Consider the following 23744-nt stretch of genomic DNA (forward strand, 5'->3'; position numbering starts at 1 on the left):
GGAGTAAGCAGACAATTCATCTGAGAATCAAGCTTTTCTCAGAGAACCTCACACTCACGACCCCCAAAAACAAAGGCAGCTGGTCCCAGAGAGCCTTGTGAAACCTGGCATTTGCCTTTCTGGTCTTATCCTCACCTGTGGTTATCACCACTGCTTTCCAGGTGGCATTTGGATGTCCTGGAGCTGACACAGCTTCACCTGGGTACCTCCATCAAGGCTGCCTTTTAGAAGAGATTTTTAGGCTGTGTTTATCCATGCAAAAAAAGCTGCCATTGCAGCCCAGGAGCTTCCCTCTTACCACATGTCCCAGGGGCTTGAAGGTGGATTCCTGTTTATTTCCTTAAGCAGCTCTATTCATAGCCTTCAAAAGCTGCCAAGCCGCATCTGTCAGGCCCAAGAGGACTCGAAAGTGCATCTTAGGTAAACACCAGGAGCAAGGTGGGACTGCCCAGAGTTAGCAGCATTTGCTGCACTTCTCTCTTGGAAGCTTTACTGCATTTTCTGCAAGTCACAGGCATGCCTCCAAGGCAAGGTCTTGGGCAAAAGCAAAGTTGGGCTGAGACACTGAACAGGCACACAACATGTCCCTGTCCAGGATTAATAGTGAACAGCCCCTGCAGCAAGGGAGAAGTCCTTTTAGGAAAGGCAGAGAAGTCCTTTGGATATTGGAGTTACTCAGCCAGGACCACTCTCAGCAGCCAGGCTGGATGTGCCCAGACCATGCATGGGAGCTTCAAAGCGGCTGAGACCTGTCCCATCTGCTGGTGCCTGGTGTGCCGGCTCCAAGCAGCTCTGTGGGGGACTCTGCTGCAGGGACACAATGGGGGCTGCAGCCACAGGGGTTATTTATACCTACCACCCGCTGTGGGTGTAGCTGGGGGCAGGCACAGCTGCCATGGTCAGAGCTGATGCCCACAACAGGCATCCAGGTGTAGCTGCAGCACTCAGAGCTCCCTGCTTTCACCACAGCTGAAGAAGCTGATGGATTTTATTTTTCTTTGCCTGCTCCGTTGGTCTCCATTTGTTTCAGGGAGAACAGACAGGCTTCTCCCAAGCCTGCAGCCTCACACAAGCATGTGAGATGGTCATTGCAGGGGTAGTCTGAAGGAGGTGGCAGGGAGATCCTCCCCATGGGGCATGGGAAGTGCCTTCCACCCGAGACCCCAGAGGACAGCTGTGAGAGCCCACACACACCATGGAAAGAGCAAGCCATCGCACAGCATGCATGTCCTGGCTCCGCAGCTGCTCCCAGGTCGTGACTCACCAAAGAGCCATGCACAGCTGGATTTCCACCCCTTGCCCCACAGGCCTCTGGTTTACAGCTGAAAATCTGCAATGACATCCACTGTTGCTTCTCCATCTGCTTCTGACAGAGCCAGTATCCCATATGCCTGCATTGCCCTGCTGGGCCAGCTCGCCCCCCAGTTCGGCTGCAGGGCGCTGAGACTCAGGCTCTCCCGGTCCAGGCATTGGAAGAGACCTTGGCCGGGTGTCCGTCTGCTCCATCTGAACCAGACATCAGCCCTGCTGCCGAGCCCGGGGGGAGAGTCCCATCCCCCTAGGAAGAAATCCCTGCCCCACACAGACCAAAGACAGCCATTCTCAGGCAAGTCTGCAGAACAGTTTGGGTTCATCCTGCCCTGTGCAGATGGTGCTTCCAGTCATCATGTATCTGCTTAGTGTGGGTCTAGAGAGCACAGTTTCCTGCCTCTAGTCTGCTTCTGAAATGGAAAAAACCAGAAATCCTCCTGCAGGACCTGCTGACACACTCCCAGATAGCAGGAGAGCTGGGACATTCCTGGGATAAGCAGATTCCTGTCTGCTCTGCACTCACTCGCCTTTTCCTGAGCTGGGTGCTGGGTTCCCACCCCAGCAAGCTGTTGCCTTTTCCCTTGTTGCCCTGTGCCTGTGAGAAGTTCAGCCAGTGAAGAAGACTTAGTAAATGACATTCCCGCAGTGGTTCCAGGGCATTCTATTTATTTATCTGTACTTTGGGTTCATTGTTTTGCAGCAGCATCCACCAGCAATTAATGCAGAAACATCCTCTCCAAAAACCTCTTTAGAGAATCCCTCCCAAGCAAAGAGAGGGAAAGACTCCTTAAACTGGAAGATTTGGAGTAAGAGACAGCAAGATTATTAATCCACACTTGTATCACTTCCACCAAACAAGCTGCTCTCCTTTCTCTCCTTTGGCAGCAGCATTGTTCCCTCTTGGAGAGCATCAGGGTTGTCTCAGCTGCGTCAACCTGGATCTGCCCAGCCCAGCTTAAAATGCGATAAAGAAATTTGGATTTTGAACGGGGGTTAGCTGGAGTTCAAATCTCAGCCCTGCAAACCTCTGAGCTCAGACCTGGAGGGGTCTTGTCCTGTTTGCTGTTTCCATCAGAGTTCGTGCAGTCACTTGAGCTGGGAGCAAGAGCTGGGCGCGCTGGGGTGCATCAGCTGTGCCCGAACTGCCCTGTTGGCATGTGGCAGGAGACCCCGAGCTGGACCAGCGAGGCCAGCAGTGCTGCCAGGGCTCCCGGGGCTGATGAGGCGCCTTGGGTGATCTCCTGCCCATCCAGTGCCCCAGATGGCATCAGATGACCTTCTAAGCATGTGTGAGGTCCAGTTTTCCTCCTGGCAGCCTGACACCAAAATCTCCTCTTTGATGAGTCCACTAAGCCTTATAAATGCGGAGAGGACTTTTCAGGACTTCCTTTGCAAGCTCTCAGTCATTCCTGGAGCTTCCTAAAGCTGCTGAGATTAAAGAATCAGCCAGTTGCTCCAGGCTCTTGTTTCCCTCTCCGTGTGATCCCCCTCCATCCCACTGCTGGCAACACACATGCGGGCCTGGCAGTGTGCCCCTCGCAAGAGGCAGGACCCAGCTGTCCCCACCATGTGCACAGAGGACCACGAGGACCCCTCACTGCCACCCACCCAGGGCTCACCACCGTGAGCTCGGGGGCCATTTCCAGATAGGACTGCATCACTGCAGCAGGCTGCTTTTTGCTTTCGCTCAAAACCAGAGTTTAAGCCGCCACGTATATAAATACGCCACAGAAATCCCAGTTATAATTATCTTCCTGGCACTGTCATTTGTCTAAGCCCTTAGAAGAGGGCTTAGCTTCAGGCTACAGTGAAGAGCACTAAGCAATTGCCACGTTGTCAGTTAGAAAAGACGTGGTTTCTTTTCTCTTCTTTTTTTTTTTTCCTCCCTAAAATTTTTTCCAGATGTCTTTTTTTTTTTTTTTTTTTTCCTTAGAAGTACCAGCAGCTGTACGATTTCAATGCGAGCCGTGACTAATCCAGCACAGAGAGCATTCAACTCCTTGGGGTGTGAATCAAGCAAATGAAACTTCGGTTTAGGGGACGTGTGACCTCTGGAGCCAAACTGGACCTACGAGTGGCACTGAGCTGCACATGGAAACTGGAGACATCTGTGGTGGGAGGAGAAGATGCTCCAGGTGTCACAGGTTGTTGGTTGTGTTAGAAGGACCCACGGGGTCTTAGACACCGTCGCAAAGCTGGCCTCCACGTGGACCTGAGAGGGTCGCTTAGGGTATTTTATGGGTGTCTCTGTGAGCGATATCAACATCCACATACCAGTACCCAGGGATGGCTTTTGCATGGGGTGTAGCCAAGTAAAGAAATGGGTGAAGACTTTCTCCTCTTCTTCTTTGCCACTAGCCTCCTGAGCTGCCTGATCACAGAGATTGACCGTCTCACTGGGAAATGATGATGGATTCTCACAGCCCCCTTCCCTATCTTTTTCCTCCCTTTTCCCTTTTTGTTTTGTTTATTTTTGTGTTTCTTGTTGGCCATAAGGATGTTTAGTTTTACATCTGTTTCTTTCACATGCAGAAGTGCCGAGAGGCCAGACAAGGAGCGAGCTGATAAAGAATCACAAATCACGAAGTAACTGGCACCCGACAGAGCAAGGAGCCAGCACAGCCCGGCAGGTCGGGACAGACCAGTTCCTGTGTTGACATCTAAATCCTCATCAACATCAGAGAGAAGAGTTAAGCACCCAGATGGGTGTCTCAGCCCCTCTCAAAGACAGAGTGTAATCTTGAGGAATGAACCCAAACTCCAGGCTGCCAAGACAAAACACAAGGTCGCATTTTGTTATGTTCTTGGGTGTCCTTCACCCAGCACCTGCAATCAGACTGATGGTGGCCAGATGACTTGTCCTTAACCCTGTGGGTTACATGAGCCACCAGCTTTCCAGCAGCCCCTGGGGAGCAACCTTGCATTGCCCTGGACAGGGTGAGGGTTGGTGCCACAGGTGGATCACAAGCCACAAAGAGCTGAACTATCTGCAGTGCTCAGGACAGCCCTGTATGTCATGGAGACATTCTTCAGGGATGCGCAAATTCACGCAGTTTGACAGCCTCTCCTTTTGGCTGCTGGTTTGACTTTGCAATGCAGTACCATGTCCATGCTGGTGCATAAAGGTGTGCTGCCTGGTTCTGCCAGGGGAGAAGATGAACCTTAAATCCTCTCAGTCATGGTGAGATGCAAGCACAGGGGAGCTGGGTTGTCACCCTGAGCATAGAGAGGAACAGATGGGAAAAGTCAACTCCAAACAGCTTTGCTGTCTCTCTGTCCCTGGCTGGGCAGCTGCTCCAGCTGAGTTACGATCTGTAAGGTCAAAGTATTTAATGATGTGTCTGAAGAGACCATCAGATTCAACTGACCAGCAGTTCTCACTGTGGGTTTTGCTCAATCAGTCCAGATCTGCTGGACAATAACCACAGCAGAGAGACCAATCTACTGAGAACCGCATCTACCAGCCCAGCATTTCTCTGCCTAATTGGAGTATATTTCAGACATGTCATAACTCTCCACATTCTCTGGCTCATTCTTTCCTCTCCCCCTCCACAAGGCATCAGTGTTAGGAAAGAGGATGGGGAGTGAGGCACTCTCCTGTCATCCCCTGCATCCCCCTGAGGATGAAAAACACCAGCTCAGGGGCTGAACTACCCCGCTGTGAAATGATAGCATTCAACATTTGAAATGTAGTAGGCCAAGGTGCTAGGAGATGGACAAACCAAGCGGAGAGACGGTATTCCTCCCTGCTCCCCCAGGCTGTTAGTCTGAGAGAGTCAGGGAACTGACAAGCTCATTGCAGCAGTGCAGGCAGCTGCTGTGTCACTGTCTCCACTGGGAAGGTCGCGCTGGGGGCTGAGCTCTCCCTGCGAGAGACCCCCTTGATCTCCAGCCCCGCTTGATTTCTCTGGTCTATCCTTTGGACCCAGGCTGTGCCTCAGTCTGTCTCTGGGGTGGGTGGGACTGCCCACTGGGGAGAGAGGGAGAGGAAGAGACCGATTTGGAAAGATAGCAAAGAGGAGGAGGAGGAGGAGAGGCAGCGGGAAACCCAGCCCACCCTTTGGCTTCCTGCTGCCTCCTTCTAAAACCTGCAGATTTCTCCAGCCCGTCCAAGCGCCTGAAGTTTCCTCAGCCCTGCTGCCGGGACTGCGAGGTATGGCCCGAGACCTTCACATTTGCCTTTGCTATTTCTCCTGGCATGGGGGTCCTGATAGCCCCACTCAGGGGGTCCCTGGGGCAGGAGCCGCCCTCCCAGCCTGGGGGGTGCGCCCGGTGCTCAGCAATGCATCAGTTGGTGCGGGGAGGTGGGCACTCCCTACCCCAACTGATGCACTTCGAGACCCCTCCTGACTTCTCTTTTTCCTCTTTGCAGCGTCTCTGCTCCTAAACTGCATCCCTTATTGTATTTCACCGCCAGATTGCTAGCTTTAACACTTTGGTGGCATCTGTAAAGGTTTAACCTGCCCCATTTTTTCTCTCTCCCCGCTTTTTTCCCTCTGGGTTTCCAGTTGTGGGGTATTTCCTTAGCGAGATGCATGAGACCAATGTCTGGGGACATCAAACCAACCTTCAGAGCAAATCAGATCTAGTTACAAACCAGTCCCGATTACAGCCAGCCTGAGGTGTGTTGGCAGGTGGTGTTTTACTCACCAGATAATCTAGATGAAGAACAAAAGAGCTGTCGACTTCATCTCAGCATTTTTATGTTTTCCAGTACAGCCACTCTTATTTCTTCTAAAAAAAAAAAAAAAAAAGAAGGAAAAAAAAAAAAAAAGACACTTGGCTTTTTGTTCCAAGCAGACCTTGAAACCGTTTCAAGTCCTGCTGCCCTGGTTTGCTTAACTCCAGCTGATCAACTGCTAGAGAGACAGAGGTTGCAGGAGAGCAGGAACAAAGCTCTTTTTGGTTTTTTTGTAAGTTTTAAGAACCTGGGCTCAGTCATGCACAATTTGAGGTCCACACAGATAGAGCCGAGGACTTGTTTCCTTTAAAGGCAGCCGCTGTCCTTCCCGTCCCGGTGACGTGCATGGCAGTCTAAGCTCTTTGTGCCCCTCATCTAAGAAAGCTCCACTCTGTTACATGCAGCCAAGAAAAGGAAACTTAACGGGATGGGAGCTGAATTCCCACCCAAACCAAAAGGCAACAGTTTCAAGTTGGAGTGAAATCGGGGGCACCGGGAAGGTCGCCAGTACTCCGAGTCCCCCACCGACTTGAAACAGCCCAAAACCTCAGCAACCCTCCAAAAGCACAGAAGTACGTTGCAGCCGTTTGTCAGGGTCGATCAGGCGACTTTTGGGTGGAAATAAAAGGTTGTTGCGTTCAGCGCCGCAGTTAAAGCCAAGCTATTGTCTGCCACATAGGCAGGAGCAGGGATGCGGGTGGCGTTGGGAGGGGGAAGAGGAAAAATAAACTTTTCAAACTTTTTTTCAAGCCCTTCCTTCCAACAATCCTCTGCTCTTCCATGACTCAGCCCCAGAGGAATGTCGGCTCCCATGGAAACCCTTTCTGGGTCCTCTGGTCGGAGGGATGGCCGGGGCTGTTATCGCTGCAGTGGCTGTGGCAGGGCAAGTCCAGGGAATGCTTTGAAGATGGTTTGCATTTCTGTAGAATATTTAGTGGACAGTTTCTTCTCTCCCTCCTCTCGTGGAGCTATGCAGGATCAGCTTGCTGTATCCCCCGGGAGCCAGAGGGACCGCTTCCACCTGGCACAGAAGTATCCAGGCTGCTTTTGGCACTGCCCTGCGTCCAATGCAAACAAAAGGAAAAGCTCAGACAGAACACAAAAATGCTGTATCACCTGTCCTTCCCACTGAGGTCTGCAAAGGGCTCGTCGGTTTGCAGCCCAGGTCTCATCCAGGCATTTTTCCTGGTTCTAATTTAAGTGTTTCCCATTAGGGATGCTATTTGCAACCTAGACAAACGGTGACAGCTTCAAGCCAGAGCACAACTGTAGCGGCATATGGGCTCCTGCCCTTATCAATAAGCCCTGTAAGATCTGGAGCATTTATAAGTGCAATCAGACCTGCTCGACTCCCTGCAGGGGAAATGGGTTAATACAGCATCGTGGTGTTCACGTGTCTTTAGTGGCTCTGCAGGGACAGATGTGGTAGATTGGGTTTTTCCCCTGTGTTTTACTCGGAGTGTTTAAGTATATGCATGAGCTAAAGGGAATTCCATTTCATCTGAGCCTGCATGCTGCATGTGAGGGGACTGTGCAGGTAGCTGGAGCCAGGATGGTTTCTGCCCAGTCCCCTGCTCCTGCCCTGCTTGCCTGGGACCCAGCGCAGCTACAGCACATCTGGGTGAGCCAGCACTCCCAGCAGCATGGCCTGGACATGCAGGGACCTGTTACAGCAGGGAGCTTTATGGGGACTCACACAAACAACTCTGACTTCAAATCAAATTTTAGCCCTGGAGCAGCTGCCTGAGTAAAGCACAGAGGGTCTTGCTTGCACAGGGGGGTCAGGGCCAGGCAGCGGGGTCACAGCCCTCGCCTGGTGTCTCTGTGGTGGCTGCACTTGGTCACCCATCTGCACCTTGAGAACTATGGCCCGCGGTGGGGTTTGTAGGCAGAAGGTTTTTCTGGGCTGGTCCTGCCTTTACAGTCAGTCAGAGGTGCTGGGGCACGTCGGATGCTGCAGAGCTCGGAAGAGCGATGAGCAGATGGGGGGTGGGTGCGGGAGACCCTGTCACGCAGGCTGGCTGCCTGCGGTGAGGCTGGGCTGGGGTGCAAGAGGGACACCGAGCCACGGGAAGGTTTTTGCCCAACGATGACCCACTCCTGCTCTCCACTGCTGGTGGTGGGAGCAGGCCCTTCGTCTGGGTTAGCAGTGGAGGCAGCTGGGGTTACCCCTGTGGCCTCGGGGAGGAGCTGTCAAAGTGGCCACGCAGAGACTCCTCCCCACACTAACGTGGCATCCCAAAGGGCTTATGCAACACTGGCCAGGGCCAGTGCCACATGGGCCACACTCCACCACCCACAGACCCTCCACCAAAGGCTGCACCCACAAGGCTGCACCCTTGTCCTCCCCCAGACCACAACGGCCCCCAGGCTGGGCGGGAGGAGACGAAAGGGACCCACAGAACCCAGTGGCACAGACTCTCCTCCGCACATCACTGCGGGACATCTTCCCCAGCAGGAGAAACTTATGATGATGCTACAGGACTGGGGGGAGGGTGGTAAAGAGTTTGCTAGAGTAGCCTGCCTTGAATTTATGGAGATGCTGAGGGTCAGTCTCAGACCTCTCCGCACCCCATGGTTCTCTTGTTATGGACATTTCTACAAAATACAATGAGCAGCCAGTGCTAAGGGACAGCCTGGGCCATGCTAGAAAGGTGAACCACTGAGAGGGGTTTATGGGAGCCACAAGACTTTACACAGCAACAGGGAGCTAAAGTCCCCACTTAGGATGCAAGTGGGGTCAAGTGCTAGAAGGGCAGTGCAGGCCATGGGTCCTGCAGCCCATGGGTGCCTGGCTGCCTTCTGCATCATTAGCAGTAAGGAGGGCAGGCCTGAGGAGGGGATGGGGCTATGGAAGCTTTTTTTACTGTATATTCAATAGCCCTCTCCATGCCCATGACGCACTGCTTTCCAGCACCTTGTAAAGTGCTGGCTTCTGTTGATTCCTTTAGGATACAGAAAGGTGTAAGTCCCTGCTTGCTAAAGTCTCTTTCCCAGTCCTGCCTTCCTCTGTCCCAAATGACCCCTTGCTCTGCCCCTCACATTGTCCTCTGCCCTTCATGGGGCTCTCGCAGAGCAGTGCCAGGCATTCCCAGTGCAGGGCCCCTCACAGGGATCCCCCTCCCCAGCACCTCCATCTGTGGGATGGATGCTAAGCTCATGGTATGGCCCAGCTGCCAGCTCCTAAGAGCATGATCTTGGGCAGCCAGACCATGGTAGGTGCACAAGGAAGGAGACATGCACCATGGGTCAGGCCCTTCTGCCAGAGCAGCTCTGTTCACAGGGCTCCTGAGCTGTTATTTCAGAATTTTTGGCCACCAGGCATTCAGGAAAGACCATGCCTTTGCAAAGACCCAGGGGCTCACAGACGCTGCAATGTCCACTGTGCACAGACCCTGCCACCAGGAGGATGTTGTTTTTCAAATAAATTTGTTTTCCCATCTCTGGTGTGAGACAGCTCTGCAGAGATTGTTTGCTCAGACTCTTTTGCGCTCCTTCTGCCTCCAAACACAACACTGGCAGCTCTGACTGTCTGCTGGCTCCTAGCAAGTGTGTAATTCCCTGACCCCAGCTTACTGCATGCCCAGACTTTGAAATTCAGTGTTTTCTGGGGGCTTGGGGAAATGATCTGAGATGGCCTTGGTCTGAGGTTGAGTTCTTCTTAATGCTACCTTCCACATGTGCAAGCACTGCCCCCTCCTCCAGGCTGGGCACTGCCGTGTTTCTGCCCAGCGAGCATCACTGAACTTCAGAGATTCTTCCAAAGCAAACAAGCCCCTTGGGAGAAGCCCAGGAGGAGTCTTTACAAGCCAGGGAATGGCAGCAAGGGAGGAGATGGCCAGATTCACCAGTACTTTTCCATCTCCCCTCCTTCCCCCCTGCCACAAACCACCCCTCCAGAAGTGAAGAACCAGTGAGTGATCTCTCCTGGCAAATGCCGGAAGAGCTCTCGGCAGCCTCCAGAGCAAATAAAGGCAAGAGGAAGGGACAGCATGTACCCAGTGGGAGAGGAGGCAGCTGCTCAGCTGCAGCCTGGCCAGAGCAAGGGGGCTCATCCACCCCCTCCTCAGGGTCCTCCATCCCACCGTGGCAGCTAACCCCACCACCCGGTGCTCCCAGCCTTCCCACATCCCTGGGAAGCTGCCCTGTGTGCCCTGACACCTATTTTGCACGGGCACCCTGCTGTGGCTGGGTTAGTGCTGAGATTGGAAGGAGGGTTTCAGCCTCTGCATGGCCAAACCTTGCTAAATCAGAAAGCCCAGCCCAGCCTGGCTGGTGCCCTGGCAGCACAGCTTTGGGGTGGTTTGTACCCGGAGAGCTGCCATGCACGGGGAGGAAGCAAAAGGATGCACTGGCAAATTAGATATCCATCCTTGCTCGCTGGGAGGGAAGAAGACACCTTGTCCAACACTCTGTCCCAGCAAAGCCATCCACCCACCCAGCCGCAGGGAACTGGTGGGCTGTGGTGCCCCGGCCGTGCAGGTGGAGCGGAGGAGGGTGAGCAGAAGGGAGGCAGCGGAAGCTCTGGCAGGGTGACAAGTCCCCTCGCTGGCAGGAGACAAACCAGGGGTGTTTCTCTCTCCCAGCAGGCGGAAGGGAACGGGCAGCCCTCGCTGTCAGGAGTGGGATGCCACTGGCATATTAAGTGGCTAGCTGAGCTCCTATCTGCCCTCACACAGAGAGGCTCAATCCTGCCAAACAGGAACCAGGGGGGACAAGGACAGGCCAATTTCACCAGCTGCGCTCCCCTTCTGGCTTGCGTCGTGGCTGGTGTTAGCGGGGCTGCCTGGCTCACTCATCATATAGAGTCCCTGCAACGGCCCAAATCAGGAGGGTGCAAAGGGCTTATCCTCCTGGAGCTCATCTCCTGGCAGGACACAACCCCAAAGAAGCATCTTGGATCCCTCAAACCCAGTCTTGGGACCATCAGATCTGAGCAGGGAAGGGAAAAACTATAGTAGGGACACCAACATTTGGAGGTGCTGGGGATCGGGGACTGGTCTTTGATACTCCTAGAAATGCCTGCGTCCATGTGGGAAGGGGTTTCCTAAAGGATTTAATTCTAAAGCACCTCATCTCACCGTCTGTTATCTCTTTCCTTCCTCCACTCCCATTTTCCCTCTGAATGACAAATAAAATGGTAGAGTTCCATTGCTTGTACCTGGGGCTCATATCAGGGGCTTTTAACATGAAAAAACTCCACTTTTTGGTCCAAAAGACCTGTGAAGCAAAGGGGAGCTGCTATTTTGACTGTGATTTTTCGAAAGGCATCCAGTAAAGCAACAGAAATCTAAACCCCCACCATCCCATTTTGCAAAATCAAAAGAATTTGTCTTGGAAACATGATTTGGCTTAAGGTTTTGGCTAGAAAAGTCAGCATGTGGGTCTGTAATATTGAACAGACTAGGCAGGAAACAAAGAGAACGCCCTTTTCTAAGTGTCTGCCTGCCAGCGTGAGCTCAGCCCGGAGCCGAGCGGCACACAGCAGCCTCCTTCCTCATCCCTCCTTTTCCTCTCCTTTATTCAGGGTCTGCTGAAAGATGAGGGCCTGGATTCTTTTCCTTCTCTGCCTGGCAGGCAAAGCCCTGGCAGCTCCGGTAAGTACAGGAGACAATGGAGCCTCTCTGCTGTCAGGGATGTCCATCCCATGTATATCTGATGGGGATTTTCTTTTATAACAAATAAAACCCTGAGGGATGGGGGGAAGCAAGGCAGGGAGGAAACCCAAGAGTGACCTGTCGCAGAGGGTCACCCGTTGGGACCGTCCTCCCCATGGGCCCCAGCTCATGGTCATTTTCCCCTGCAGCAGGAGGCTCTGCCTGATGAGACGGAGGTCATTGAAGATCCCACCACAGAGGTAGGTGACTCTGCTCCTCCTCATCACCCATCCCTTGCAGCACCCACCGCTCTGGGAAGAGCACCTCCAAAGCATGGGGGAGAAGGGATGATAGGGGGGCTGCTTTTCCCCCCAGGAGCTGGGGCAGAGCTCTTTGTGAACCCCCATGAGAAACACTGACCTCTTTTGCAGGAGCCCGTGGGGGCTAACCCCGTCCAGGTGGAGGTGGGAGAGTTCGAGGAACCCACAGAGGATGTAGAGGAGATTGTCGCAGAGAGTAAGTCATTCTTCCCTGCCCTCCAGCATGCAGAGACATTGTCCCTTCCCTGGGTGGAGAAGCTTTAGCCACGACAAACAGTGAGGGACTTCCTTGGGAAGGGCTGTAGCACAAGGACAATGCCAACCTGGATGCACGCTGAAAAGCAAAAGAGGTGCATGGCCTCATCCCAGCACTGGATTCTCTGTAAGCCCTTTTTGCAACAGAAAAGCCATTGTTTCATGTGGCTATAGAAAGGAGCCCAGGATTAGCCTGAGGGCTAATGTGGACTTCTAGAAACCCTCACATCTTCCCAGTACAAGAGATACTCAGGGCTGCCTCTGGTGAAGTCTCTGTCTTCCCTCTGTGCTGAGATGCCCCAGGCAGCTCGTGGGAGGTGAGGATGGGGCAGGCTCTGACTTTGCTCCCTGCCCTCTCCCAGACCCCTGCCAGAACCACCACTGCAAGCACGGCAAGGTGTGTGAGGTGGATGACAACAACTCACCCATGTGTGTGTGCCAGGACCCCGCCAGCTGCCCAGCCACCTCCGGCATCTTTGAGAAGGTGAGGGCAGAAGCTGCTTGATGGACTGGAGTGGGGAGGGACCCCATAGGGGACATTGCCAGAAATGGTGGGGGAGACAGTCAGAGTGGCAAGGTCCCCATCTGGCCTCAGCCAAAGGTGACCAATGAGCCATTGTCCACCTCAGGAAACAAGCTGAACATCTCATTTGGAGGCTCTCCCTGCTGACTCCCCAGCAAGCTGGGCTTTGCTGTCTCTCACACACCATCTCCCCATCCCATGCAGGTCTGTGGCACCGACAACAAGACCTATGACTCCTCCTGCCATTTCTTTGCCACCAAGTGCACCTTGGAGGGAACCAAGAAGGGACACAAGCTGCACCTGGACTACATCGGGCCTTGCAAATGTAAGTGAAGCCATTCCCTTAGACAAGGGGACCCCTAACCTGAGCACTGTCCCCTTGTCCATGGGCTGGGGAAGAGCAAAGGTCCAGGCAGGCTCAGGGCTGAGGTGGGAGGGCGCTGGGTCTGTGTGTCCAGGGTCTGGGGCTGCACATCCAGACATTGCACTGACCACTATGTATGGCTTCCAGTCATCCCTGCCTGCCTGGACACAGAGCTGACTGAGTTCCCCCTGCGCATGCGGGACTGGCTCAAGAATGTGCTGATCACCCTGTATGAGCGCGATGAGGACAACAACCTGCTGACCGAGAAGCAGAAGCTCAAGGTGAGGGACTTGGGAGGGAGCCTAAGAGCTCACTCCGCCAGCGGAGCCCATCAAACAAGGGGAGCCCATCCAGAACAACCTGTGGTCACCCCATGTAAAGCCCCTCCCGGGGTGCCCCCTTGCACCCCATTCCCTTGCTGACAAGGTCTCCCTGGCCTCTCCTTATGACAGGTGAAGAAGATCCATGAGAACGAGAAGCGCCTGGAGGCTGGTGACCACACCGTGGAGTTACTGGCCCGTGACTTTGAGAAGAACTACAACATGTACATCTTCCCCGTTCACTGGCAGTTTGGGCAGCTGGACCAGCACCCCATCGATGGGTGAGTGTCAGCAGAGCAGGACGGGGGCCCCTGCCAGGACCCTCTCCTGCCCAAGGACCAGGGTGATTTGGTGGCAGAAGGTGTCAAGGCAGGCTGCAGATGTGACACAAGTGGGTGGCTGATGGCAGAAGCACAGACAAAGCCCTGTGGAGGGACAAACCCTGCACACATCTGGCAAGAGCCGGGGTAAACAGGGCCGGAGTACAGGCAGTTTTGCCTTCTGCAAACAGCTCTTCTGCAGAAAGAGGAGCCTCCTCCAGCCTCAGCTGCTCCCATAACCCTTGGGTGTGGAGTTTCTGTCTTCTCAGATTTACTGTCGTATGATAGCTCCCTAAAATATCCTAGTCCAAAGGCCTCAGGATAACTTCAGCAGCTGAAATAGCAGCTGCTGGCTTAACTGTGAGCTGGAGATGAGCATGAGAGCAATCACACACACAGACCCATGGGGTGGGGGCAGCTGGCAAGGACCCCCAGCTGCTGGCTATTTTGTGACTAGCACAGCCGGTTGCAAAAGCAGACACTAGTCCTTGACCTTCATGACACTCCATGGCCAATAACTGGGAGGGCACTGGGACAGCAGTCAAACCAGACAGAGAACTGGAGCCAGCATCCAGCACCTGGCAGAGCATCTCCCATCCCATGGGAGGGCAGCTGGTGCTGGCAGGCAGCACGCTGACCGTGCGGTCACCTCGGCAGGTACCTGTCCCACACTGAGCTGGCCCCCCTCCGTGCCCCCCTCATCCCCATGGAGCACTGCACCACCCGCTTCTTTGAGGCTTGTGACCTGGACAACGACAAGTACATCGCCCTGGAGGAGTGGGCCAGCTGCTTCGGCATTAAGGAGCGTAAGTACTGAGTGGGGAAGGAAGGGGGTGGAGAGGACACTGAAAAGCCCCCCCAAAGCCCCCACACATGATGAAGCCATGCATTACAGCTGGTCCTGGGGAGGGGTATTGCAGGAGCAGTGGTACCCTGGCAGCATCTACCTCCTAACCTTGTCTCTCTCTTTTTCCTTCCACAGAGGACATAGACAAGGATCTTGTGATCTAAACCCCCAGCTTCCTTCCCTGCTGCCAACTTTGTCTTGTTTTAACCTTCCCACTTCCTTTGGTTTTTAAACCGCTTTTGTTTTGTTTTGTTTTTCCCTGGGAACAAGGTGCTAACATAGATCTAAACATACGTAGTGATGGTGCTAAGAGAAATAACAGTCCTCGTTCATAGCCTAATTATTACCACTAGATTATTCACTCAGCTGTTTCCACAAGCTCTTACCAGCCCTTTCTCTCTCCAACAACTCTCTACCATTGACTGACCCTGTTCCTGTCCTAAATATCCGCTCTGTCTCAGTATCCGCTCTCGGATCGACTTCTCTTAACTTCTTACTAACAGCACGTTCTTGGACACGCCAGCGCAGACGCAAAGACCTCCCAGCTGATTGACTGTCCCCAGTTACAGACCGCCAGCAAGGGAGGGCAGAGCCAGAGGATGTAGGAGGATGGGGCTTTTCGAGCAGAGCGGCTGTGGGTGACACTGCAGTCACCCAGCTCATGGTAGGGGGGGATGGAGAGGGGTGACTGACGTAGAGTGGCAGGATTTTGTTTTCCTTTTTCTTTTTTTCATTCCCAGGGCTTGAATTTAGCAATCATTGGGCACAAAAGAAAGGGGCTAATCAAACAAACGGATAGGAAAGTGCACAAAATTTACAACAAATTAAGATGAAATGCATCCCATCCTGTAAAATCCCCTCAAAAAAAAATAAAGGTTTGAAAGTGCTACATGCTTTACCGTTGCTCAATGACCGTTGTGTTTTCTGGGCTGCAAAGGGAGACTCGCCGCCTGTTCCCCCGGGGTGCGGGTGGCTGACCTTGCTGTAGCAATTCTGCTGTAGCTGAAACAAAGCTCTTGGCTCTCTCCAAATCACTTGTGTGCCCCTGAGCACTTCCCACCTATGCCTTGGTCGTGCTTAAATTCCAGCCCTGCTCTCCCAGGGAAGCTGTGTCAGTCTTGGAAGGGATATTTCTGCTCAGAAAGAGGCGTACTTACCACATACTCAAGGGAAAGGCTGTAATATTTTTTTTCATGTTGTGGATTTTGGGGTTTAAGGGATGGGCGGGAGGGAAGGGAGAAGGTGTTTGGATTTTGCTTTATACAGAGGGTCCTGACAGGAGCGAAGGGATGGTTAAGTCTCACAGGCTGAGAACTCTTTTTTTTTTTTACCTTTGAATGTTTCCTGTGCCTTATATTATTAAATTCCTGCCACAGTGTGAGCAACCTGATGAGTCTCTGTAATAAAAAATACTGATTTGAAACACTGACAATAAACAAGCTTGCAACGTTCCTCTGTTTTGTCCCATCCCAATGAGGGGGATTGCACACACATCACCAACTTCACACATGTGTTCAAGGTACAACACAGGCATCCCAACCCCAGGGAAGAGTCTGGTCCAAAGTAAGCTGAGGTGCTTCAGCCAGTTACAGCCCGTCACCTCATTCATCAGGGCTCCTTGGAGATATTGTTCCAACGGGCTCATTGGAGTCTATCAGATGGGTAATGCGAGGGCAGATGGAGCTGGAGCGATGCAGGCAGACAGGGTCACTGCAGCAGCCAGCACAGACACTCACATGGGTCTAAGGCCTTTGCTTTCACGAGCAATAAAATCCCTGGGAAAGGCAAAAAGGCACAACAGTAGAAAAATAAACACTGCCATTTGCATGAGCTAAAAATACCCATGTTGCAAGAGCTCTGGTTAAGCTGTGAGGTCCCCCGGTTAACAGTCCCTTGCTGGATGTGCTCCAGGCACAGCTGTAGGGTCAGATCCTGCACAGGGTCAGTCCTGGCTGCAGAGCCCATCGGGGACGGTCACTTTGCAGATGCTTTGCCAAGCCATTTGAACCCAGTGGGAAAGCTGATGCCCGGAGGGACCGGCTGAAGGAAGGTTTTTCACCCCTGCCTGGAACCCCAGGGCTCATTGCACCCAGCCACGCTGCTTTCTGAGCTGTCAGGCAAACGGGGGGTTCTCAATGGAGACACAGCGAATGCCTCCCCAGCTCAGGGACTGCTACTGCAATTTGGCAGACATGGCACTGTGAGGGGCACCACTGTCCATGCCCCCCACCTGCAAGATCCAGCTGGCTGCAGCAGGCATCGGCTGCCGAACCACCTCCAGGTCAGGAGAGCTGGCAAGAGAGGATTTGGGCAGGGGGGAGGACGGAGAGACAGGTGGAGACTGGAGGAGATCGGCCACCCTGTGCAAACCCGCTTTCCAGTCGTTCCCTCTCCGCCAGAAACTCCCACTCACGTTCCTCTGCCAAGACACAGCCACATTCCTCCCAGCTCCAGCCCTTCCCATCAGCGCCAGCGGACAGACACCGGCAGCTTCACTCCCATGCAAGGGAAAGCTTTCCAGCCCTCCGCTCCTCTGCCTTGCTCCCTTGGGCAGGAATCGGCTCTAAATCACAGCAGGTGCCACCAGGAGAGCCGGTTGTCACAGCTCAGGAAGGTGAAGGGATCCATCTCTGAGGCCATGTCCCATCCCAGGGGACAATACTCATGTCCCAGCAGTCTGGCGGATCCCAAAGGATCCAACTACTCAGCACTATTATAAGTACAGCTGTCTTGGCTTTAGCTGAGCATCAAAGTGAGCTCAGGAGGTTGCAGCTGGGCCTTCCTTAACCCTTCAAAGGTCACAGCCTGAAGCATCGAGTGGCTGGAATTTCACTGCCTTGGGGCAAATGCCATACATGGGGTTACATCAGGACTCAAGAAATAAATTGGCCTTTTGAAGCTTTCAGACCCACACGGTCAGCAAGGGTAGAACAGAACAGCTCTTTCCCTGTTACAGCCGAAATCGAGCCTTCCAGTGCCTCCGCGGCAGAAAAGAAACTCGCCTGTACTTTCCAAGTGGAAATTCTCCTTGTGGTTAGTGCTGACTGAGGACACAGTTTGCAAACTTGAAAAAAAAAGAAAACAGGAAAATAACGGAGAGATCCGGATCTAACACCAGCCTGACACAAGCACAACCTGACCTGAGTGCTTCAGTGCATCTGCAGGCAGAGGTGGTTAATTTTGCTGTAGTTACTCAGGGCGACACCACAGAGCATCTCACTGAGCATCATCCTGCATTCAACAGGGAAAAGATGGGAAAGACAAGGATTCATGGAGATTAGTGCTTTGCTGTCTGTTTTCCTGAGCTTTCCTTTTACAAAAGAAACAAACCGTGGCATACATGCTGCATTAAGGTTTGTGGCTTAAATATTCCAAATGCAGGCGATGCAAAAAGGTGACAAGCCAGGATCAGCGTGACCACTGCAGTCACACTCCTGGAGACAGCCTGGGCTCCCAGGCTCCCTGTCTGCCAGGTGTAGCTGCACCCAGGGATGCTTCTGCTCTAGCTAATGGTGCCACTGGAAACCCACGGGATGAAACCCATCCTGCGACACGTGTGAAGGCTGGCATTTCACACAGACTCCAGCCTCAGTTAAAATGAGTTCTGCGAGGGAAGGTCGAGCCACGCAGCTGAGGGCTTTGGGCCATACTGAGCTGACCCGTGGTGGTGGGGCTGGTGGTGTGACTGTTCCTGGCAACAGGTATCTCACAGCGGTTCAAGCACACCCAGAGTTGCTGGTGCTGTGGGATCCCATCATGACCCGCTGGGTCTGGCACGGGGGTCCCCCAGTGCTGGGCAGGGATGGTGCCAGGACCACCACCACCCTGCCCTGCTCCGGCTTGTGGAGCAGCTCCCGAACTGCCCATATCCATTGCGGAGCCTTCTTTTGGCTTCAGCCAGCCAGGATGTATTTCAAAGAGGGACAAATCGGGTAAAAACAAGCCCTACCTCCAGCGGAGAGACACCGCCAGGGAAAACATTTCGGGGGGTGCGTCTCCCGCAGGGGGAGGTGGCTGGACTGGAGGGAGAGCAGGAGGGCGGCAGGCACCCCCGTGCCCCCCAGCTGTGACAGGCACCTCCCCCGTCGCCAGGCCGCTCTCCCCCCTTCCAGCCCCAGCAGCCCCGGCCCGGCGCGGCCGCAGCGCGCTGCGCGGCCGGCGGGGGGAGCGGCAGGGCAAGGGACGGAGCCCGGCGCCGCGGGGGGCCGAGCCGGGCAGCGCCGAGCCCTGTGTCCCGGGCCAGAGAGCGGGCTGGGAGCTGCCGGGCTGGGAGCTGCCGGGCTGGGAGCTGCCGGGCTGGGAGCTGCCGGGCTGGGAGCTGCCCGCGCCGCCCGGGCACAGGCGCAGGAGGGACCCGCTCCCAGCCCGGGGCTTTGCGCTTCGCCGCGCAGCGCCTCGGCGGCAGCGAGACGTGGCTCCGCAGAACGCCGCCCTGCTCCCCTTCGGGGCCACATCCCTGCCACATTTGGCCATCCCGTCCCGTCCCGTGCAAAGGTGCCCGAGCCCCCAGCCTTTCTGCGGCACAGACCGCTTTCTAATCTAAAGAACACACGGCTTATACAATCCCAAGCTTTGCATTTTGCTGATCAGCCTGCCTGTCCCGCTACCATCACCTCTGATTTCTGAACCTACTGACTAGTTCTAACTTGATTTGATGGGGCATAAAAAAGGCCAAGACATCACATTCCTTCCGCAGCAGTAAGACAGACGGCGAGGACACATACAGACAAATACTCCACTGCACGGGGATGCCGAAGTCTGGCAGAAGCTGCCCTAGGTCTGCCTCCCAGATGCTCTGGTGCCAAGGCACTTGCACAGCAGGTAATTATTTGTCTCGGAGACAATATCCAGCTCCTGCATTGGCCATGGACAAGTTATATTAATTTGTACTTCATGGCCCACCACATAAACCATGGCCGTTTCCCAATTAAGCCCACTTTTTGTCAGCCTCAGTATTGTGCTCCTACGAATCACAGAAACTCTGATTCTGTGACTCTTGGGAAATGACTCGCCCCAGGATAGATTTTTATGTGCATTCCCTACATTTTTCTTAATTTCATATTCCTTTTCATCGCTGCTTCAGTTGGACCTGAGAGACTATACAAACCTCTTGTTATTTCTTGTCCAAACACCTCACTGATCAGCTTTACTGCCTGGGATTTGGAGACTTTGCTGCCGTCAGCTACCCAGCTAAAATTCCCCCTGCACAAAGCCAAGCCTGACCACAACATGATGGTGGCCACCTGCAGCCAGCCCAGGGCAGCCACAGCACTGCAACCATGCGTGGTGGGACAATCCCCAGTGGCTGGGGCTGTACCGGTCACTCATAGGACATTTCACAGCCAGGAGGAGTGTAAAAACAACGCAGGACTCCTAGAACAAGCATCGAGGCTGACCAGCCACATGGTGCATTTCCTTCCTGTGAAATGAGGGGTCTCCTGGAAACTGAAGGCTCTTTGTCCCCCAGCACTAATGTCCCCAAAACAGCTGCTTTGCCTTAGAAGTGCCTGAGCTGGACACTGGCTGGAAGCTGGGTTAATATCTGGGGCAAGAATCACCATATTTGCTGTGCTCCCTTTTCCTGAAGCATCTGCTCTTGGGTGCAGGGATGAGTCAAGGCAGACCTTTGGTCTGACCCAGTCCTGTTGCTCTTCTGCAGTAACTGCATCTGCAGTCATGGCCTGTCTGCTTGGGCTTGAGCAGCAGGTTGCATCCTGGAGGATTCCTGTTGGTTCCTCTCAATCACAGTGTCCCTAATGAAATTTTTACCTTACCTACCATCAGCTGATTCCCCCATCACTTGGGAGCCAGCTCCAGGTTTTAGCTCTAGTGCAGATTTTCATGCCCCTCAAAGAGCCGTTCCCTATTCTGAGCACTGCCCACATAGTCTGTTTGGTGAGCCTTTATCCTACTCCACAGGAATAATTTCCTTTTCCTTTACAACTTGCTCATCCAGGTTGGATGCTGTAGTATTTTACCTAACATTGTTTGTATCCTTCTCCTTAGCCTGACAGCTGGCATCTGATGAACTACCTGTGGCAGGAAGAAACATGCTGTAATAATCAGAGGGGAAATCTGGAGGGCTCTAGTTTGCTCCTCCTCAGAGGCAGATGCCTGTATCCCTTGCACATTAACCGTAACACAGGGCCTGCACATACAGATGTTCTTAAGCCAGTGCTGGCAAACTCCACCCCCCCGCTGTGGAAGCTCACTTCTCCTGGAGATCCTGGCACGCTGGACAGACTAGAAGGAGCGTAAAGGTAATATTCCCCCTCCATATGCAAAGAGCAAAAGAGACAGGGAGGAGAAGACCTCTCCTTGGCTGCCTCTACCTAAAAACTAGCAAGGGCGAAAGTGCTCTGCATACAGTTCACACCTGCAAACCCCTGCCCGTGCTGCTGCCCACACAGGCAAGCCCTCTGGGGAGGAGCAGGCTGGTGAGTGCCAAGCAGCCCCTGCAGCCCCCAGTGTGGCTGGGCTCAGCCCAGTACTCCCAACACCACTGTGCCCATCCCTTCTCCTACTCCCTCCACCAGTGCCTCCAGACCACTGATCACCACTATGCAGCTGCAGTGATGTGGCAATGAACCCCCGGCAGATCAAGCCCTTCTCCTCCAAATGGTTCCTCTCCCCAAGGATGCTCAATCCTGCCTTGAAAAGCCAAATGTTAGGCGAGGAGGAACTCTTCTGCAAAGGAGCTGTGATGGGAAGCTGGGGTACACATTGCTGCTCCAGCAGCCAGCCCCCCTTGCACAGTCGTTGCTGGGTGCAAGCGCTGAGCTCTGGGCTCTGCTGATGGCTCCCCTTTTCCTCCGCACTGGAGCTGTAGCTGGCTTTTGCTGCTTTTTGCCTCCAGCCGTACCTTTAACATGTGTAGGCAAACCCAGGCTCTTGAATGCAATTCAGTTCAAGGCAAAGGTGTTGGGGCACGTTCCATTCGGGAGAGGAGGAATGGTTGAATTGCTGGGGAAAGGCCAGCCTTGGGCTGCCAAAGCTGGGAGAGGCGAGGCTTGTGAGTGGACCCAGGAAGGAGCCAGCGAAGGATCGGCTACGCCTGGCAGGCACAGGGGCAGAAGGAATGAGGTGGGGATGAGGCAAGACCCCTGCTGCAAGAGGTTCCTTCTATGAAGGTGCCAAAGAATCTGTAAAAAGAGCAAATGAACCTGCCTTGGCATCCCTTCAGTTGCTTCTTTGTAAATGTCTCCTCATTCCTTCCAGGCAGGAGAGCAAAGATCTTCCCCTTCCATGCAAACAGAAGGGAGACTGCATGGCAGAGCTGTGCTTAACATAGATGTGCACGCGCGCACACACCCACACGCAAACAGGGTTTCTTGGGTTATCTGACAAGTTGTTTCTTCTCCTTCCTTGTTCTGCTCCCTCTGTTGCTTCTCCCTGGGCTCAGCTCATCCTTGCACAGCCCCTTCCATCCCGGTTACTGTTACACCAGAGTAAAGGTGCACCCAGGTGGTTGTGCCTTGTCCTGTCTCCACACCAACCCCACAGAGAACAGGAGCTGGGCTTGTTAACCCAAGCGACAACCCCATGGTTGTCTCTGCATAGGAGCCATCTGTTCAAACCCTGCCAACCAAAACCTGTGCCCATTTCTGCACACCCTCTCCATCTCCCTTCCATCCCGTTGAGCCAGCTGCACAGGGCTTGGGGAGGCAGCCACCCCCAGACTGCTCTCTGCACAGGGCTGGAGAGCTTCTCCACGTGCCCCAGGCTCTGTGGGGCTGGACACCCATTGCTCCTGCCCATTTCCCAGCCTGTCTTCTACAGAGCCCACAAGGCTTCCCAGGAAATACTGGAAGGGATTTTCTTCCTCTCTCTGCTGGGGTTTCCAGGAGCCAGAGCAACCTCGCCCATATCTCCAGGTCTGAATCACCAGAGATGCACCACAGCCAGTAGCCACCCCAGCTCTACCCCCATCTCTCTGGAGTGAAGTCAACCTTCCCCCAGAGCTAACCAGGATGCTCTGCTCCCCACCTCTTTGGCAAGCCCATTGCTCACCTGCAGGCTAATATCAGCCTTCCTTCTCCTGGCCCCATCACTCTCCTTCCCCTCTCAGCCACAGGTGCTGAGAAGGAGCAGGCACTGATCTCCTGGGGTTTTCTCCCACCAGGAGCCTGCCTGCAGCCTCTCCCTCGAGACCTGCAGAGGAGCAAGGGTGAAAAACATAAGCACAAGTCAAAGGGTGTCAGCTGCCCACCTGAGCTGATTTACATGCAGGTACCCCAGGAACGGGGTTAGCTGCAGGGTTCAGAGCTCTTATTTACTTTCAGTACTTTGAGTTTTAGTCTTGAGTTGCCTCAGAAGAGATTATGGGCTTCTTGTAGATTATTTAAGGGATCAGAAGTAGCCTGGCAACAAAAATTTTTCTTCCTTGCAGAACTCTGAATTAAGCCATGTGCTACTTTGGAAGTGGTAAAATGATGATCACACAGGTGATTGTTTGCAAAGGAAAAAAATAAAACCCTTCCACTGGCTTTTACTCATTTTGAGTTTTGCTTCTGTTGCTCATTTCCAGTGCCTCCCATTTCTCCTGGCTCTGGTGAAGACAAGAGCAATCCCAGCACAGGGAGGCATCAATTGACCAAGTTCTTCATCCTTTTGTTTATTTTCTTAGCCACCCACAAGTGGCCAGGCTTCGATTCTCTGAAGAATCAGCCCCTCAGCATTCTTGGAGACTCATCTACTGCAATAATCAGCACAGATGCCCTCAGCAGGCTTGAAGTGTTTGTGGGAGGGAGTGCTGATTTCTTGGTGGGAATCCAATGAATGACCTCATCCTAGAAAGGAAGCCAGAAATCACCATCTCCACTGGCAAATCATGGTGTTCGCTGCCGACTGTACAGACAACCCCATGCTCTCTGCAGAAGGCCTGTGGCTCCTCTCCACCCCTCAGTCCCACCAACACCTCCGCATTCTTCAACTTTGATTTCTTGGCCAGAAGAGTCCCATCCTGCACCCAACACCCATCTGCCTCCCAGCTGCATTTTCCAAAAAGGAGCTTTAAGTCCTGTCTTTGAAACTTCAGAGCCATCCAGATCTCACGACGGTCACTCAGCCTCCACCACGCTGCAGCCACAGCTCTACTTCAGACTGAGCCCTCAAGCCTTTGCTTGCTGACACATCCTGGTGACCTCCTGGGAACAATGAACCAGAGCACCCTGCCAGAGTCGTGGAGAGGGTAGGGAAGAGATGTG

General features: G+C 53.7%; 1 protein-coding gene across 2 annotated transcripts; it reads left to right on the forward strand.

The window, feature by feature from the left end:
* The first annotated feature begins 5310 nt into the window (after positions 1–5310).
* SPARC (secreted protein acidic and cysteine rich) lies at positions 5311–15989 on the forward strand. Of its 2 annotated transcripts, XM_055812263.1 has the most exons (11): positions 5348–5464; positions 6112–6224; positions 11520–11589; positions 11799–11849; positions 12021–12105; positions 12527–12648; positions 12892–13012; positions 13199–13332; positions 13504–13652; positions 14349–14497; positions 14674–15989. In XM_055812263.1, exons 3-11 carry the CDS (start codon positions 11533–11535, stop codon positions 14700–14702), a joined length of 897 nt encoding a protein of 298 aa, XP_055668238.1. In that variant the 5' UTR covers positions 5348–5464; positions 6112–6224; positions 11520–11532; the 3' UTR covers positions 14703–15989. The 2 variants fall into 2 exon arrangements, with proteins under 2 accessions (XP_013150174.1, XP_055668238.1); XM_013294720.3 differs by lacking the exon at positions 6112–6224 and having other exon boundaries at positions 5311–5464.
* The last annotated feature ends 7755 nt before the right edge of the window (positions 15990–23744 follow it).

Source organism: Falco peregrinus, chromosome 8 (assembly GCF_023634155.1).
Source record: "Falco peregrinus isolate bFalPer1 chromosome 8, bFalPer1.pri, whole genome shotgun sequence".
NCBI classification, from domain to species: domain Eukaryota; kingdom Metazoa; phylum Chordata; class Aves; order Falconiformes; family Falconidae; genus Falco; species Falco peregrinus.

Coding starts and splice junctions, on each gene's coding strand:
- SPARC (XM_013294720.3), top strand. CDS start 11,533: ATGAGGGCCTGGATTCTTTTCCTTCTCTGCCTGGCAGGCAAAGCCCTG. Junction 13,013..13,198: donor CTACATCGGGCCTTGCAAAT/GTAAGTGAAGCC, acceptor TATGGCTTCCAG/TCATCCCTGCCTGCCTGGAC. Junction 13,333..13,503: donor CCGAGAAGCAGAAGCTCAAG/GTGAGGGACTTG, acceptor TCCTTATGACAG/GTGAAGAAGATCCATGAGAA.